The sequence below is a fragment of the Leptonotus elevatus genome, chromosome 18, assembly GCF_054856555.1.
Source record: "Leptonotus elevatus isolate MCC_2025b chromosome 18, RoL_Lele_1.0, whole genome shotgun sequence".
NCBI classification, from domain to species: domain Eukaryota; kingdom Metazoa; phylum Chordata; class Actinopteri; order Syngnathiformes; family Syngnathidae; genus Leptonotus; species Leptonotus elevatus.
Genome location: NC_141256.1, coordinates 15,661,589 through 15,680,064, shown reverse-complemented (window position 1 = coordinate 15,680,064; position 18,476 = coordinate 15,661,589). Strand labels below are relative to the sequence as shown.

The following is an 18,476-nucleotide window of genomic DNA, read 5'->3' as shown; positions in this document are numbered from 1 at the left end:
TTGATGAAGTCGACTGGGTCTTCTCAGAAGAAAAAAAAAAAGTGATTTTGAAAGTGGTAAGAATTTGAACTTCACCCCCCCTCCCCCCCCCCCCCTTCGTTTTTCGGGAGAGTGCCAATCGGCTATTTGGAGCCACTCGCTGCCCCCACGCAGCTGTCAACGACAACTGCTCGTCAACTTACTGCACGCGTATGCACGCGCACACGCACGGGTGTCAATGGTCGTATGTGAAGTTTATAAATGAGAAGCGTTTACGGCAGCTTCTGTTGAAACTCCAGGCAGTGTCTCTTTTGTGTATGTACATGTCCACGTACGTGCACGTGTGTGTCCGTCCAGTGCAGCTGTGACATTGTAAATAGTTTTAATATATTGCCCAAAAAATCTGGCAAATCTGGCGCGTGTGCGTCCGTGTTGCTTTATTATTGACAAATAAATGAAGCAAATGTTGACTTGATTGTGTTTACTTTTACTCGTGTTGGTTCAATATGGCTTCTTTTGTTACGGTTGTCGTCATTTGAAGCAGAAAGGCAAGCACGCGGCGCTTTGAGTCCGACAATTCCGCGTGACGCGTTCAGGCGTGTTAAAAAAAAAAAATCATAATATAATTTTCATCATGAAGACAATTGAGCATTTTGTTCCGGAGGTGAACAGAGAAAACGTTGCAGAACCAGCAGAAACCATCGGGGGCAGCATTGAGATTGGCAGCAAATCATTTGTTTAAAATGAGCTCAAATAAAGGTCAAAGTTCAGTGAATTGGGAGGAAAATGTCATAGTTTTATATTTAATTTAATTTAATTGATTACAATTTAGATTATTTTGACAAAACATGATATGACAAAGAAAAAAGTCTGAATTTGACAGAATCATGTTTTTAAATTTTGAAAAAAATGTAGTCATTCCAAGAAGAAAATGTTAATTTAAAAAAATGCTATAATTGAAGCAAAATGTTGAAGTATTATGATAAACAAATTACAAAAAGTTCAAACTTTATAAGAATCTAATAGATTTATGAGAAAAGATGATAAAATGCCATGAGAATAAAATAGCAGTTTTAAATTCTGAATTTTTCAAGACTAAAAGTCTATACTTTTCAAGAAAATATTACATTTTCCACAAGAAAGGGTATACTTTTTTTTTTGCAAAAAGGCTGAATTTTTAGAATTAGTTTCAGAAAAAAAGAGGAAAATATGAAAAAAATAGAGAATAAATTAATAATCTAACAAGAAATAAATCTGTAGGTTTCTACTACATAAGAGATATTTTAGAGAAAAAAATATGAAAATAGTCATTTATTTACAATATTAGAAAGTCATTTTTGAAAGTCAAAATGCTAATAGGAAACCAATCAGATTTGTTGTTTTTCAAGAATTTGTTTTAAATGTTTAGAGTAAAAAAAAAAACAACTTTGCAAGTCGCAATCTTTGAACAAAGTCGTCTTACAAAATGGAACGTGACTTAAGCGTTTTTTTTGTTTGTTTTGTTTTACGTGCTTCGGTTGGCTCATGGCCGTCATGTCGCTTCGGTGGTTGTCGGCGTTAAAAGCCTCCTGTTCTTTTTCGTGTGATGTCGGCCATGAAAGCGCGGAGAAGGCGATCGGCGCGATCGGGTTTCTCGCGCTCCCGACGACGTTTTCAGGCCCGACCGAGCGGAACCCGCCTCGCACAATGGACGCCCGCCGTCCGCGCGCATTCCGAGCATTTCTACACGCTGCTCGCTTGCTACAACGTGAAGAAGCATCCATTTGGTGAAACGCAATCAGTAGCTACTAGCTACGCTCATTTTGGGGGATTTTTTAGAAAAATGTCATCAGCTCGGAGGCAATGAAAGAAAAATTACCGTACAAAAACAAACCAAAAAAATGCAAATTATTTTTATGTGAAATACAATTTTTTTCTTCATTTGTAACAATCTCAAAAAAGTAGAAAGTTTTCAGATTATTTTTTTTTTGTCCTGTAAAAATCAGATTTTTTCTCTCCTTTTTTTGGTTTAAAATTACATTTTATTTAATGAATAAATTCCCAAATATTTTTTTTTAGAAAAGGTCAAACTTGTGGCTGTCCCATTTCAGTGGTGTAACTTCAGATGATGGTGGCCTCGCGGGAAGTAGCGGAGTGTAAACAAACAAAACTTTGGATGGACATGTAACCTGAGAGGAAGCCCACCTTGAAACCCCAATGCAAACCCCTCCCCCCCACCTCTTGGACCCTTGGCCCATTTCCTGCCCACAAGTGTCAACAGGTACCACCGGCCCTCGGGCTCTTTGTTTGGCTGTGTGTGTGTGTATATGTGTGTGCGGTTCGAGGAGCTGCGCTTGAAGTGACACAAAGGTGAGCTAAAAGAAAAAGTTGAGGCCTTTTCGAGTATGTTTTCAAAAAAGTAGCCTGAAGGTGAAAGATCCCGAGGTCAGCGCTTTAATCCCAACAAAATCCCCTAAAATGCACTCAGTGAGCACACAAAATAGAAATTTTAGGGCAAAGAAGTTTTTTTTTTTAATTCCCAAAAATGAGTCTTGAAGGAGAAATCAATTGAAATTTTGCATTAAATTTGAATCTCACAAGATCATGTGTATTTATTTTTTTTAAGTTGTACGCATTTTTTTAAATTAATAAATAGAATAATTGTTTTGAAGAAAAAAAACCTCTTAATTTAACAAGAAAAAGTCAGGGCATAAGGCCTTTATAACAATAAACAATATATATATCGCTGGTGCCGGGCCGAAACCTTGTAAGTCACAATTTGGCAAATTTCATATTTTTTCAAAAATCTATACTTTCAGTCAGTCTACACGCGTGTGTGTGTGTGTGTGTGTGTGTGTGTGTGTGTGTGTGTGTGTGTGTGTGTGTGTGTGTGTGTGTGTGTGTGTGTGTGTGTGTGTGTGTGTGTGTGTGTGTGTGTGTGTGTGTGTGTCATTTTTTTTTACGAATTATTGACCAATCAAAAGTATTGAAAATGGAAATATAAAATTTGGGGGGTGAGAGAGGGAGAGAGAGAGAGACAGGTGCACATAGTTTGTGTCATTGGAAGCCAGATTGATGGAGAGCCTCGGAGCAGCAGGATTTGCTTACCGTCGTGCTCGCACACCCAGACAGCTGGCTACTCCTCTCCGAGTAGCACTACCACGACTGCTCTTCTTTTTGTAACCACATGAGGAGGAGAAGCAGCTGAGGGAGCAAAAGAGTCATCTCTCTCTCTCTCTCTCTCGCAACACACACGCAGTTTTCATTTTCATGTATTTTTTGGCGCTCTCTCGTGGTGGAAGTGAGTACGGCAGCTTCGCGCGTGACGTCATTCAACTGTAAGACGACACAATTTCCTTCTTTTAGATTGTATTTATAAATAATATTCGCACACGGAATACGATTGATTTTTGTTGTCTTTTACAAGAATGAAGTGACGTTATATTTTACAAGCCCCAAAGGTGACATGAAAGGGGGAAAAAAATCAAATAAAAACTGTATACAAGCGTCCAAATTTTCATCAAACGTGATAGTTACATTAGACAACAAATGCTCTCAAATGCCGTAGTGAAATACCATTGTTGTCCACTCGGGGTCGCCATTGTCGCATTACATGACATGTTAACACACTGCTGCGTCCTCTGACGATTCAAATGAACAACAGTGCCTCAAACATGCAGACATGCATCGTACGTTTGTTTGTACACTATTATACTTTCTTTTAATGCAGTGTTGCTAAAACCTTTATTGAGCCATGGCATATATTTGACATGAGAAAAATGATACATCTAAAAACGCGCCCACCCAAAAAATGTCACAAAAAGTGCAAAGTGCAAAGTATGGTCAAATTAAAATATCTTACGTTATTTTTGTATCAACTTATGTCTAAAGCTTTCAAATTATATAAATAAATAAATAATTATAATTATATAAATAAATAAATAATATATACAAAACCAACAATATATGGTCACCTGTACTGCTTTTGAGTACAATAAAAGGTACGGCCGTTCATAACATATCATTCAAAGCAGCTAATATAATGAAAGGAATCGCCATGGTGACAAGTCATTGCAGTCGCTGTAGCACCCCTTGGGGTAGGCCCACAAGGGGCACAGTAGATCTGCAGAGACTAAGTAAGTGCCGGTGGTTATTTTGTAAATGTATTAAAGTTAACGATATCTTTACAGTGGTTTCGGTGTGGTTACTTTTGTATTATTCATTCTCGATTTTGTCCCCTTAAACAACCGCGGCCGGTCGTTTAAGCTCTCGAAGAGTGTCGCGACGATGCTTCTTGCGCGCCCCGTCGTCGCACCATCAGTCGTGACGTGGCGGTTACTTTGGTTTCATGGTCGCAACAGTAACAGAGGATGCTAAGAACGCGGGCGGGCGGGCGGGCGGGCGGGCGGGAGGAGATGAGGAAGAGAAATAAATACAGAAGCAAGTCATCATCAGATGGTGTTTTCGAGACGCCGCTTCGTTTTGCATCATGTCTTAACGATCTGTGAAGGAGATACGGCATGCCAAAGGAAACACGGCCGCGGTTCGAGATCTTGTTGGTCGACGATGGCAGAGTTGCTCCTGCTGCCAAAGGGAAGGCGCCGAGACGTCTTTTTTCCTGGATTACCTATGAAGTTTCCTGAGAATGTTCCATTATTGAGGAGTTCTTCATTCAAAGTTAAGCCGACCAACTGCTGAAGCTCGGACGAGTGCACATCTGAGACCGGACGCATGGCGACTTCTGTCATACTTTGGGATTTGAGCACATCCATCGAGTCGTTTTTAAAAGTGCTTATCCCGTTTGGATTCCCTTCCGAGTCCGAGTCGATCCCGGCTGACACGGGAAAAAGGTGCGGAGCGCGCCATGGACTGATCTCAGGACTGCTACACGGAGACACACAACTTCATTAAACCTTCCAGACATGTTTTGCGATTGTGGACGCAACGAGTACCAGAGTAGAACATGCCGACTCTACGCCAAAACTCTTGAGATTCAGACCCAGAACCTGGGGCACGATTTCTAACCACAGGTACCAAGACTTGAAGCCCCTTAAGGATCATCCGTCCATTGCAGTATTGAGTAAGGCAAGAGGAGAACTTTAATCCCAGTCAGAATGTCCAACAGGGTCCGTCACGTCGACACGGAGCAACCTGCGGAGTTCCCCATCGTCTGCCCGGGTCAGACCGCAGGTGTTACAGCCGTCGCCGGTGATGCGATGCTGCTCCGGCCCAGCCGCGGCCCGCTACGGACCGCCCGCACCACATTCAGCCCCGACTCCCTGGAGAGACTTTATCTGAGTTACTTCCGCCGGCAGAGGCAGCAGAACATGCTGACGTTAATGACGTTCGCCGCTTTCTTCAACGGCTTCGTGGTCGTCATGTGCGCCGCCGCGTACGCCGAGCGCAAGCGGGCCACGGCGGCGGTGGCGGCCGCGGGGCTGGCCGCGGACGTGGTGTTCCACGAGCTGTACCGGCGGCAGAAGCTGCCCAAGTCGGCGGTATCGCGAGGGGCCGTCCCGTACGTCCTGTGGCTGATGGTCAGCGTCCACGTGCTTTGCTACACGGGGCTCAACTTTCAACACATCTCCCAAGCGAGCGACTCGGTGGGCTGGCAGGCTTTTTTTTCATTCTCCGCCTTCCTGACTCTGCCCCTCAACCTGGCGGACCTGGTCCTGCTCTCTGGTCTCTCGTGCGGGGTCCACATCCTGGTGCTGGGACTGACTGTGGCGCAGAGGTTTGGCAACAACTTGCAAGGGCCCATGCTGGTCAGGCAGGTAAGTGTGCTGCTCTCTGACAAAACTCTAGGCTGGGAAATACTTAATAAGCAAGGTTGTTTAAGTTAACTAAAACTAACGAAATCACTAATACTAACATTTAAAACACATTTTTGTTAACGTTATTATTATTTAATTTATTAACAAATGAAGCTTACAGAAAATTTAAACATACAGCAGGACGGTACAAAAACAAAGCAGTGAAAACCATTTCGGTATTGACTGGAATAAGGACATTTGAAATTGTCGCGCGGAAGTGACGTCATACAGCAGCAGCCAATAGAAAAGCAAGTTGATATGAGCCGAAACGCAACGCAAACTAAAACTAACGAAATCACTAATACTAACATTTAAAACACATTTTTGTTAACGGAATAAAGTATAAACAAAAATGCTTTTTTCTTTAAAAATAAACAAAACTATCTATAATTATAGTGAAAATGTCCTTAATTTTCGTATTTGGTAATTAATTTAACACTTGAGCCTTGGAGGTTGATTTTAAATGTGATTTAAGTATATTTATTTCGATATTAACTGGATTTTTTTATTATTATAAAATGTATTAATAAATGAAGCTTACAGAAAATTGAAACATACAGCTGGACGGTACAAAAACAAAGCAGTGAAAACCATTTCGGTATTAACTGGAATAAGGACATTTGAAATTGTCGCACGGAAGTGACGTCATATAGCAGCAGCCAATAGAAAAGCAAGTTGATATGAGCCGAAACGCAACGCAAACTAAAACTAACGAAATCACTAATACTAACATTTAAAACACATTTTTGTTAACGGAATAAAGTATAAACAAAAATGCTTTTTTCTTTAAAAATAAACTATATTTTTCATTTACAAAACTATCTATAATTATAGTGAAAATGTCCTTAGTTTTCGTATTTGGTAATTAATTTAACACTTGAGCCTTGGAGGTTGATTTTAAATGTGATTTAAGTATATTTATTTCGATATTTACTGGATTTTTTTTTAAATTATTAAATTTATTAACAAATGAAGCTTACAGAAAATTGAAACATACAGCTGGACGGTACAAAAACAAAGCAGAGAAAACCATTTCGGTATTAACTGGAATAAGGACATTTGAAATTGTCGCACGGAAGTGACGTCATACAGCAGCAGCCAATAGAAAAGCAACTTGATATGAGCCGAAACGCAACGCAAAGTAAGAAGTGCGCTACTTTTTTTCATTTTACATGGTATTTATTAAATCTTGCACAAAAGTAATACACTTTTTTTACGAAGACTAATAGTAATGTAACACGTCGTTTACCAATGTGTATTTTTATTTACTTGAAAATGACTCGTATTTTTGGGGTGAATTACTAATTTTGGTATTATATTTTAGTTTTACATGCTGAAGTGTTTTCTTGTACTGCGTATGTCATGATGAGCGCAAGGGAGAGAGAGGTGTGACCGAGCGAACCACGTAAAAAAAAAAAAAAAAAGACGAATAAAAAAAAAGACGACCTTAAAATCTTGCCCTGCCGAGTTTGGTTCATTTAACAGGGAAGACGCCAAATAAAGTCAGAAACGTTAGGATTACACTAACTAACTAAAACTAAACTAGAACTAAGCATTTTTGAAAGAGCCACCCTGAAAACCAATTTAAACAAATTATATTAAAAAAGAACAAAACTCAAAACAAAATTAAAAACTAACTATAATGAAATTTCCAAAACTATAAAAAACCCTGGTGGAGAGTGGACTCAAATTTAAGTCTGTCTATCTGTTTGTCCATTTGTCCTGAAGTTGGTGATTTTGCTTTTGTAGCCTGACTCCCGCCGTAGTTTTACTCTCCGGTTGCTTAAATCACAGCTCCTGGCCAACGTGATGCTGTACCTGTGTGCAGCCGCAGTGGGTGTGATGTCATACTACATGTCTGACAGGAAGTACAGGACGGCCTTTCTGGAGGCGCGTCAGTCCCTGGAGGTCAAACTCACGCTCGAGGAGCAGAGCGCCCAACAGGTGATACGTTTATACACACAGGAACAGGAACGCCCTGTGCCTGTCACTTTGTCAGCTCGGTTGTTCAGAGACATTATTGTTTTTACCGGTCCTTGACTCTCTTTGGGGACCTGGCCCAGAAAAGATTTACAACTAGTGTTACATGGTAAAATTCTGGAAGCTTTTCCTCACTGGTTTAGCTAGCTAACTAGCTAATACTTAGCTGGCTAGCTTAGTACGCCTGTATACGGTAAACCGTGACCACCTCGGCCATGTACAAGTATTTCCACTCTCACCACGCAGGAGGAGTTACTGTTATCCATCCTGCCCAAACACATTGCAGATGAGATGCTGCAGGGCTTGAAGAATCAGGCCAATGAGAACGAAGTCCAGCAGCAACAGCAGCAGCAGCAGCAGCAGCAGCAGCAACAGCAGCAGCAGCAACAATTCAACACGATGTACATGTACCGCCACGAGCACGTCAGGTGAGCCCCGACCTGCTTTTTTTTTTTTTGTGACTCATTTAGGGACAGGAGTTTGGATACACAATTGTTTGACGGCAATCCTTTTGCAGCAAACTGGATGGCCTGGACAACGAGGCACTCTAAAGCAGCCACGCCAGCACGAAGCTCCTTTCCTTACACTGGCTGTCGTGTCAGACTTTAAAATATATATATTTTTTTAATCTTGCCTTTCCACCTTCCCGCTGTGACATGCACGCACTCATGGCTGACAACGAGGCACTCTAAAGCAATCACAGCAAACTTTCAGCTAATCGTTGTTGTTACAGCATCCTGTTTGCCGACATTGTGGGCTTCACCCAGCTCTCGTCCACCTGCAGCGCACAGGAACTCGTCAAGCTGCTCAACGAGCTTTTCGCGAGCTTCGACAAACTGGCCGAAGTGAGTTTGCGGCGGCGGCGGCGGCGGCGGTCCGATACCGTGACTTCTATTCAAGCTTCCTTTCTCGTCCTCCCACAGCAACACCATCAACTGCGAATCAAAATCCTGGGCGACTGCTACTACTGCATCTGCGGCCTTCCTGACTTCCGAGAGGACCACGCCGCCTGCTCCATCATGATGGGACTCGCCATGGTCGAAGCCATCTCGTGAGTGGTCGCCATCTAAAATGTTTTGGATATCCAATGAGAAATGGAAAAAGATTTATTTCGACAATGACAATCCAAAAGTACTTCAGTCTTGTTGGCTCTTTAGAAGGGAAGTCAACCCAAAAATAATCTTGACAATAATATGTTATATGTGACTTTACTAGTCTTAACGTGACAATTTGATTCATATTACATTTGTGGAATTTGACTTAAGAAGCAAAAGCCAGCAGTTTCTACCCATCTCAGGGGGCGGCCATTTTGCCACTTGCTGTCGACTGAAGATGACATCACAGTTGCTCAGGGCTTAGGCAACAACCAATTACAGCTCAGCTGTTTTCTGAAGCTGAGCTGTGATTGGTTGTTACTTGAGATTGAGCTATTGGAAATTAAATTCACAATAAACACAATGTTAAAGGTAAAAATTAATATTTTGGGGTTGTAGGATGAATATTTTGAATGACTCTTACTGTATGTATCTTTACTAGTATGGTGGAGTTAGCATTTAGCTCAAGGTAGCTATTGGTGACACAAAGTTTGGAAAATACAGTCAATGTTTAAGTTCAGCAACATAATAAAGAGTGCTAATAATACATTAGCATGCGGCTGTTAGCATTTAGTTCAGGGCAGCATTACAGCTCGTAGTGATGGTAACGTAGAAAATGACAGATACTAATACTCCAGATAATCTTCAAACACATTAATAAAATACGGAGTATTAAGAAGAAGTGATAAAATTGAGAAAAAAAAATTTTTTTCAAGAAAAATACATACTAAGGACTAGCTAACAACGACAGAAGTTGTATTATGATATTGAAGGCAAAGTTTAACAAATCACAGTAACATGTAATTTTCAGTCGACAGCAAGTGGCAAAATGGCCGCCCCCTGAGATGGACAAAAAACGGCTGGATTTTGCTCCATAACTCATATTCCACAAATGTAATATAAATCAGAATGTCAAGTTTAGACTAGTGAGGTCACATATAAAATGGAGACTCTCTGCTTTCCTTCCTGTGTCAGTTACGTGCGAGAGAAGACAAAAACGGAGGTGGACATGCGAGTGGGCGTGCACACGGGAACCGTGCTGGGAGGAGTTCTGGGCCAGAAGCGCTGGCAGTTTGACGTTTGGTCCACGGATGTCACCGTTGCCAATAAGATGGAGTCCGGAGGGATTCCTGGGTAAGAGACGCTCTTGTTGACTTGCTGTCGTTTTAGGTCTGCCGCAGAAAATAGCGCCACCTACTGCAGAGGAGGAACTTACTCAATGTCAGCTTTTTTCTTTTCGCCGTAAGTTTCGGTGGCTGGTTTCATCTTCACCGTTGCTGTATGCGTTTTCTGTGCTGCAGTCGAGTGCATATTTCCCAGAGCACCAAGGAAAGTCTCCACGGGGAGTTTGAACTGGAGCCGGGCAACGGTGGCGAGAGGTGCGAGTACCTGCTGGAGAAAGGCATTGCCACCTACTTGGTTCTGGTTCCTAAAAACAAGGCAGATGAACTCGAGCGAAAAGTGGGTGTGCACGCCAGAACCTTCTTGTTTCGGCTCAAAAATTTGATCCCAGGACGATTCAATTAGTTAAAATTCTCATCTTTCTCTTTGTCCTGTCCCAGAAATCAAGCGTTGTGTCTCCCAGGAAGTCTTGGCAGTTGATAAATACGACGTCAAACGGGAATGTAGCCTCGTCATCCCCGGTCTCGGATTCGCATCAGGAGGTAAATCACTACCTGGTTCCTGACTTACCCTCTCCAGACACCTCATGACGACCGGAGGTGTCAAATTCAGGTCCAGGATGTCCACACAGTTTGGCTTGAGACATCACCAAACTATTCGTGTCCTTTCCTCAGAAATACCGCCTGGTTGGTGAGCAAGTGATCAACATGCGACTCCAGCACGAGCTGCTGGAGAGAGAAACGCAGCAAATGTGAGAGCAAAGATGAGTTAGAAATATGGGGCGACTTCACTCCTCCAATTTTCCCCCGTTTCTCCAGATTAAAGAACCGGATCCATCCCGTCTCGATGCGCTTTGTGGACGGCAGGCTAGAGGCGCGCTACTCCTCGGAGAAGGACAAACGCAGCGGCGCGGCATTCTGCTGCTGCGCCATTGTGTTGCTTTTCATCACCGCCATGGAGGTCTTCATCGACCCACTGTAGGTCCGCTACGGAAAAACTGTTTCGGCATTTATTCTGAATCCTTGACATCCAGTTTCAGGTCCTTGTACTAGTATGTTCTTTGTCCACTATAGTAAAATGAATAGGGCGCACTCGACTGTGTCTTACGAGTTTTCCCCTAAAATGATTTAAAGTGGAAGTCAACCTTAAACATTTCTTGACAATAATATGTTATATGTGACCTCACTAGTCTAAACATGACATTCTGATTAATATTACATTTGTGGAATATGAGTTATGAAGCAAAATCCATCTGTTTTTGTCCATCTCAGGCGGCGGCCATTTTGCCACTTGTTCTTGACTGAAGTCAAGTCAAGTTTATTTATATACAGAGGTGGCAAATCCAGGTCCAGAAAGTAAAAACCCTGCCACAGTTTGGTTTTAGCCACAGGTGCTAGCTAGCTAGCTCCCTAGCTAGCCCTTATGGTGCTTGTTTACCTACTAGCTCCCATGGTGCTGGTTCTCCTGCTATGGAGCTAGCTAGCTAGCATCAGGAGCTATAAGCCAAACTTTTTTTCTTTTCTTTTTTTGCTAAAGCCTAACTGTGGCAGGGTTTTTACTTTCTGGACCTGGATTTGCCACCTCTGTTTATATAGCCCTTAATCACAAAAGAGTCTCAAAGATGACGTCACAGTTGCTCAGAGCTCAGGCAACGACCAATCACAGCTCACCTGTTTTCTGAAGTTGAGCTGTGATTGGTTGTCACCTGAGCCCTGAGCAACATTGATGTCATCTTCAGTCAGCAGCAAGTGACAAAATGGCCGCCCACCTGAGAGGGATAAAAATGGCAGGATTTTGCTGCTTAAATCGTATTCCACAAATGTAATATTCATCAGAATGTCACGTTTAGAGTTAGACTAGTGACTTCCCCTTTAAGCCAAGCTGTCCCGTTGTTTGTGTGTTTGCAGACTTTTGGTGAACTACGTGACACTGGCAATAGGAGAAGTTTTGTTGCTCATCCTCACTGTGTGCTCCCTGGCGGCCATCTTCCCCAAGGTAAACGGAACATGTGAAAATATCTTGCTGTATTCCTGCGTGTAATGACGATGATGATGATAAGTTAACAATGCGATTGTAGCTTTTTTCTAAGAAGCTGGTGGCCTTCTCTTTGTGGATTGACCGCACGCGCTGGGCAAGAAACACCTGGGCCATGGCGGCCATATTTGTCCTCACCATGGCCGTCATCGCTGATATGGTAAGGCATGGTTTTTACCTACCAAACTACGTACCTATCTTTCCAACCCCATCAACCCACCCGTCTATCTACCATCTTGGCACATGCACACATAATTGATAAGTGGTGCTCAAGTACCTGCCTTTTTACCTGGCCGGAAAAGTAGTCGCGATAAAAACTTAAAATTCCAAATAAAATTTTGCTGCAGGCAGTAACTGGTTAAATGATTTAGTTTGTTAATTAAAGTCAAATGCGTCATGTTATAATCACTTAAGTGTTACACAAACATTGACATCAGCAAGGATGAGATCAAGATATTTTCAATATTATTCAATATTTGTCAGTATGAATTAAAAAGATTGGGAATTGTCTTAAAGTGCAATAAATCAGGTACGGGAGAGGATTAGGGCCAGTGAAGGAAAAAGAAGAAGAATTCTGACTTTAAAGTGAGAATTCTCACTTTATTCTCAGAATTCTGACTTTTAATCAGAATCTTTTTTCTTTTAGTCAGAATTGTGAGATTAAAATGAGAATTCTCACTTTAAAGTCAGAAATTCTGAGAATAAAGTCAGAATCCTGCCAACCTTTTTTTTTCTTCTCTTCACTGGCCCTAATCCTCTTCCGTACGTCAGGTCTTTCAAAAATGTAAGAAAATACTTTTGAATACGTGTGAACAGTAAATTTCAAGATTTTTTTTTTATTTAAAATTCCACTTTTTTCAAATGAATTTAATTAATCAATTTAATCGATATCAGGCTCGAAAATGACTTTTTGTTAAACCCATACTTAATGTTGTTTTTCTTGAAAGTAAGAATAATTCCGGCGCTGCAGGCCTCATTTTCGTCTTGAGCTCTTGCCCCACCCAAAAAGTCTGCGCAAGCGACCGTCCCCACCGACCCACCCACCCGCTGCCAGCCTACCTTCCTACCTATCCATCCGCCCACCTGTAACCCACTCAGCCACGCAGCCGTCCATCCATCTATCTTCACTTGAGAGCCTTTGGCGTGCCAGATTCTCCCCGTGGGCTCTATTAGTCGTCTATCTCGGTGCCTGCAGCCTCATTTGTCAAGGCCCCCACGGGAGCCTGTTAAAACACTGCCAGGCATCAAGAAGACGCTCGAGTGAACATTGCCGACTGTCACAGAGCGAGGAAAAATGAGTGAGAATGCTCAAATATGCTGATGGAAGGAAAAATATCCAATTGAGCTTCATAAAAACATGCAGCTCCAGCACGGGAGTAATATTAGTCGTTCTTTGCAGAGGATAAGAATATGTCAAAAATGACAAGACTTCCATCGCCTCTCATTTTTTCCAGCTCAGCTGCGTTCCGCCGCACTTCCTGCTGGTCAACGGCACGTCGGGCGCGGCGGCGCTGGACGCGCTGGGCGAATGCGCCGAGAACCCGAAGCACTACAGCTTCATGGCCGTGATGTCGCTGATGGCCGCCGCCATGCTGGTGCAGGTCAGCCACCTGATCAAGCTGAGTCTCATGCTGCTGGTCGTCGCGGCAACGGGGGCCGTCAACATCCACAGCTGGCGGGACATCTACGACCTGTACGACTTTGTGCACTTTGCGTCATACAGGTGAGAAAGTCAATATTGAATTTATAATAAAAAATTGTAACATTTAATTCATCAATAAAAAAAATTCCAAGTGAAATATATTGTATATTTCTATTTATTATTATTTATTAGGGGTGTCAGGCGATTACATTTTTAATCGTTAATCGCATGACTTCAAAAGTTAACTCACGATTAATCGTACATTTTATATCTGTTCTAAACAATAAAATATCATACTCTTGTTAACATAAACATGTAAAAAAAAAATAATGATAATAATATAAATATGGCTGCATCTTTTAGTTATTGATACAGCAATTTCATAATAATTTTTAAAATTGAGTTAAAATGATAAAAAGATGTACTGTACTGTAAAAAAAAAAGTGTGGTATTGATTTGTGTTAAGGTAATATTTCTGCCACTAGATGGCATAATTGCATTTGTAAGATGTTGTTGACTTCATATTAAGAGCTATCTCATCTTTAACATGAAGTAACTTGTGAAATGTATTACTGCAAAATGTTGACGTGGATGTGTCTGCTACGTTGCGACTGGAATTTCCTGCCAATCGGGCACTTTGAATCCTGCCTAGCAACAATTAGCCAAGTTGGGATTTGACCATGAAAAATAATTCCAGCATTACGTTGCTATAGTAAATTATACTTTTTGGCGGTCCATTTTTTTTTTATACATGATTGCATTCAATGTGTATAGCGTGTAGCATATAACATTTATGTTCTTCTTCCAGAACATCCATGGTACCATCTAAGTACCTGATGACCGCGATGACCATCGTGATGATGGTCTGCTTCTACCTCTTCTCCCGTCATGTGAGCGATGTCCCTTTCCGCTTCTCACGGGACGGCCGTGGAACACCGGCTGACCCGCTTGTGCTGCCGTATATATTTTTTGTCGCGCGTGGTTGCAGCTGGAGCGTCAGTCCCGGGAGTTGTTCCTGTGGAAGGTGGGCGTGCACGACCAGAAGGAGAGGGTGCTCGAGATGAGACGCTGGAATGAAGCACTGGTCACCAACATGTTGCCCGAACACGTGGCCAAGCACTTCCTGGGCACCAAAAAGAGAGATGAGGTGCGGTCGGTCCCATCAGAGTTTTCTCTAGAGTGCTGATATACATAATTGTACTCATTTTCAAGGCTGTTAGAATTTTTTAATTAGCATCTGCCTGCCATTGAGCCCACGCAACCATCCTCTCTGTGTAGCACTGACCGCTAGGCTAAAAGCTAGGCTAGCAGCCAGTACCGCTCCCGCATTTCGCTCCATTGCATTACATTACCAGCTTGGCTACTTAATAAAATATGTCTAGTTCACACTAAATAGTCCCATTTACAATGTAGTCATATTTAATTTACAATGTTTTGTCATGATCTCAACCAAGAGTGACTATATCGCCTTCACTCGTCTGTTTAGAGTAAGCACGATCGCGCCGAGTCAGTCTTAGCGTAAATGTTAAGTTATTAACATTGTTTTTCAGTTTAAATTTACATTTTAGCCATTTTGGATTTAGTTATAGCAGTATGGCTCAATGAATAGAATTGTATTCTTATCTGTCTCACTCTCAGAAGAAGGGCAACGGGTTTCTTCCATTTGCTATCTTGAAGGGAGTTTAGTCTAGTACCGGTCTCAGCCGGTCGGAAGAGGGGAGGCACAGGCTGATGTATTGTTTTTCTCTAATCTGATTTGTATTCCTGGGAACTTGCTGAGGGAGGAGACTTTTCGTATTCACCCACTTTTCAATAAATAATGATGTGCCGGAGTAGAAGACACACAATCTGAACAGACGACTGATTGAGTGAGTTCAATTGTTGTCATCAAAAGCTTTTGATACCTTTGCAAAGGGACTTCTTCACCAGAATCTCACCATTCAGTTAATTGAACACGCAAAGAGTAGAATACAAATATTCTCTACTTTAACATAAGCTAGCAACCCGGCTTCAGCTAAATTACATTTGAAATTGTGGAGGTATGGTGAGAAGTCAGACTGGAAAAATAAAAATAATAAAAATAAAAAATTGTACTTCCAGCTCACTGCGAGTGAAGATGGATCTATTTCGTTGAAGAGTTATTGTGCATGTCAAACATTACACAAGAGTCGATATGGAAACATTTGTGTGTCAGGAAATCAGACAGAAGAGATGATTGAAACAACTTTACTCATCATTAACTAATCCTGCTCATCAAAAATATACACATATATTTTAAATATTTATTTATTTTTTTTTTTGTCTTCAAGGAAAGTACAGTAATGTTGTGACATGTGACATGATTTCATTTCAGGAGCTGTACAGTCAGTCGTACGAAGAAGTGGGCGTGATGTTTGCGTCCATCCCCAACTTCTCGGACTTCTACACAGAAGAGAGCATCAACAACGGAGGCATCGAGTGCCTGCGGATCCTCAACGAGATCATCTCCGACTTTGACAGCGTGAGTCCCAAGCCGCCATTTTAAAACTCTACACACCCTTATTCATATGCAAGGTTTTTGTGATTAAAAAAAAAAAGAAAGAAAGAAGTGAGACCAGGATCGTTCTTTTCAAAACTTTTGCCAACTCAATTTAAAAAAGGAATAGAATCTATTAATCAACCATTCACATTAAATCAATATACAGATACAAAGTACATTCATTTTCCCCCCAAACAGTTACTCGACAGGGACGAGTTCCGCAACATCACCAAGATCAAGACAATAGGAAGCACCTACATGGCGGCATCGGGCCTCACCCCAAAAAGCAGCGCAAACGGACACGGCGACGGCCACAAGGTTTGGAACATTCCGACTCATAGATCGGCGTCCTTGGCAATCGCACCGTTTGTATCGTCGTGCAGCCGGAGGAACAGACGCTTCTCGAGCACTGGCAGCACCTCGCGGATCTGGCAGACTTCGCTTTGGCCATGAAAGTTACCCTGGACAACCTCAACAAGCAGTCCTTCAATAATTTCATGCTACGAATCGGTCAGTGCAAGTACGTGTGTGTGTGTTTGAGCTGCAGTAATATTAGCATTTCCTTAATGAAGATAAAGAATATATGCCCATGCGTATCGTTGCTTATACAACACCATGATTGGATTGTGGACACAGTCATTGTTTTTGGCAACAGTTTGGCATGAAGACAGTCGGGATGAATTTGTGTTTTCCTAAATGTTCCAATCACCCCCCCCCCCCCCCCTTCCGACCCAGGTCTCAATAAAGGTGCCGTTCTAGCCGGCGTGATCGGAGCACGTAAACCTCACTACGACATCTGGGGGAACACGGTCAATGTGGCCAGCAGGATGGAGTCCACCGGAGTCATGGGAAACATTCAGGTACAAACTGTCAACGATGTAGTACCAAATCTGACCTGTGAGAGGCAGTATGGTGCCACAGGACATCCAAAACTGCTGGAAAATACTAATAACAGAATTAGCAGGGGAAAAAATTGAATCTAGATGAAATGTTGGCTTATCTGGTACAACATTTGGCTCACTTTGTGATGCGAATGATGTCACTTTTTCCACATTTTCTTATGTTACAGTCACCCCCCCCCCCCCTCACAACACGCCAAACATGAACATCATTGTTTTTTTATTAAATCCTTAAAGTTGACTCAAAAGCTGCGCTGATCTCAAATCCAAAGTGATGCAACGCCGCCACCTGTAGGAATCTGTCAGTCATGACAGTGGTTCACAAGGTTGAATTTCACAGACAAGCTGGATGAGAACCTCTTTCACGCCTACCTGTTGAAACACATACTAACAAATATGTTCGGTTGGATTCCATTTTACTGTCATCCACATTAGTGAATGAGTTTAAAAAAAAAAAAAAAAGAAAGAAGAAGAAGAATTCACGACACACACCGGCACACAAACCCTAAAAGTCCTGCCTTGAAGTGTTGCTTGTGCGCTTGCTGCAGGTGGTGGAGGACTGCTTCGACATCTTGAAGTTCTACGGCTTCCGCTTTGTGAGAAGGGGGCACATTCTCGTCAAGGGGAAAGGCGAGCTGCTCACCTTCTTCATGAAGGGGAAAGAAAAAAACACAAGCAACGTTCTTCCAGAAACAACTCTTCCCCATCAAGTGGTGCATGTTTTTTGACCAGAGGACAAGACTGCATTACGATGTCTATTTTGCTACATTTGCAGTTCATTTATTTTTTATTGATATTGTTCATATGCCCTTTAGTAGGGATAGATTGATTATACCTCAAAGTCGCTCAATACACCTATGCTTAAAAATTCTAAATGATTTAGCGCTGGAGTTTTTTTGTTTTTTTTTCAAATTTTGATGCCAATATTTTCCCTTTTAGTGAAAATGAATATCGGCTCCAAATATTGGTTATTGCCGTCCTTGACTACTACTAATAATTGGTATCGGTCCTGACAAAACCATATCGGTCTATCTCTACTCTTTAGCCATGTTAATTACATTTAGACCAACATAATAAAATAAATAACAATTCACGTCATCTGTACACTAAAATGCTGGCACTTGATTTATAAAGTGCTTGGCCATCATATATACTTTTCATTCAATTATGTATTTGTACTTTTCATTCAATTATGTATTTGTACTTTTCATTAAACAAGTTTGTACTATGTTGTTGTGTTCATTTTCTTAACTAAACCACAACACATGATTTATTGTCGTTATTATTGATTAAATTAGTCAGGAAGGCAACTGACAATATTCTAAGGAGAGTGCTTGGCATTTTGTTAAAATATTAAATGTATCAAACTTGAAGCATTGACTTTAATAATTATTTTCATAACAGCAGGTTCTTGAA

The 18,476-nt window shown here is 41.7% G+C and overlaps 1 protein-coding gene across 1 annotated transcript; it reads left to right on the top strand.

The window, feature by feature from the left end:
• Positions 1–5,063: 5,063 nt before the first annotated feature.
• Positions 5,064–18,238, top strand: adcy3b (adenylate cyclase 3b). Its single transcript, XM_086060759.1, has 20 exons — positions 5,064–5,732; positions 7,566–7,715; positions 7,998–8,179; positions 8,485–8,596; positions 8,675–8,802; positions 9,821–9,979; positions 10,147–10,306; positions 10,408–10,509; positions 10,642–10,718; positions 10,786–10,944; positions 11,875–11,962; positions 12,045–12,161; positions 13,456–13,724; positions 14,452–14,533; positions 14,632–14,790; positions 15,997–16,143; positions 16,360–16,479; positions 16,545–16,671; positions 16,897–17,021; positions 17,609–18,238. Exons 1-20 carry the CDS (start codon positions 5,073–5,075, stop codon positions 17,786–17,788), a joined length of 3,303 nt encoding a protein of 1,100 aa, XP_085916885.1. The 5' UTR covers positions 5,064–5,072; the 3' UTR covers positions 17,789–18,238.
• Positions 18,239–18,476: the final 238 nt, after the last annotated feature.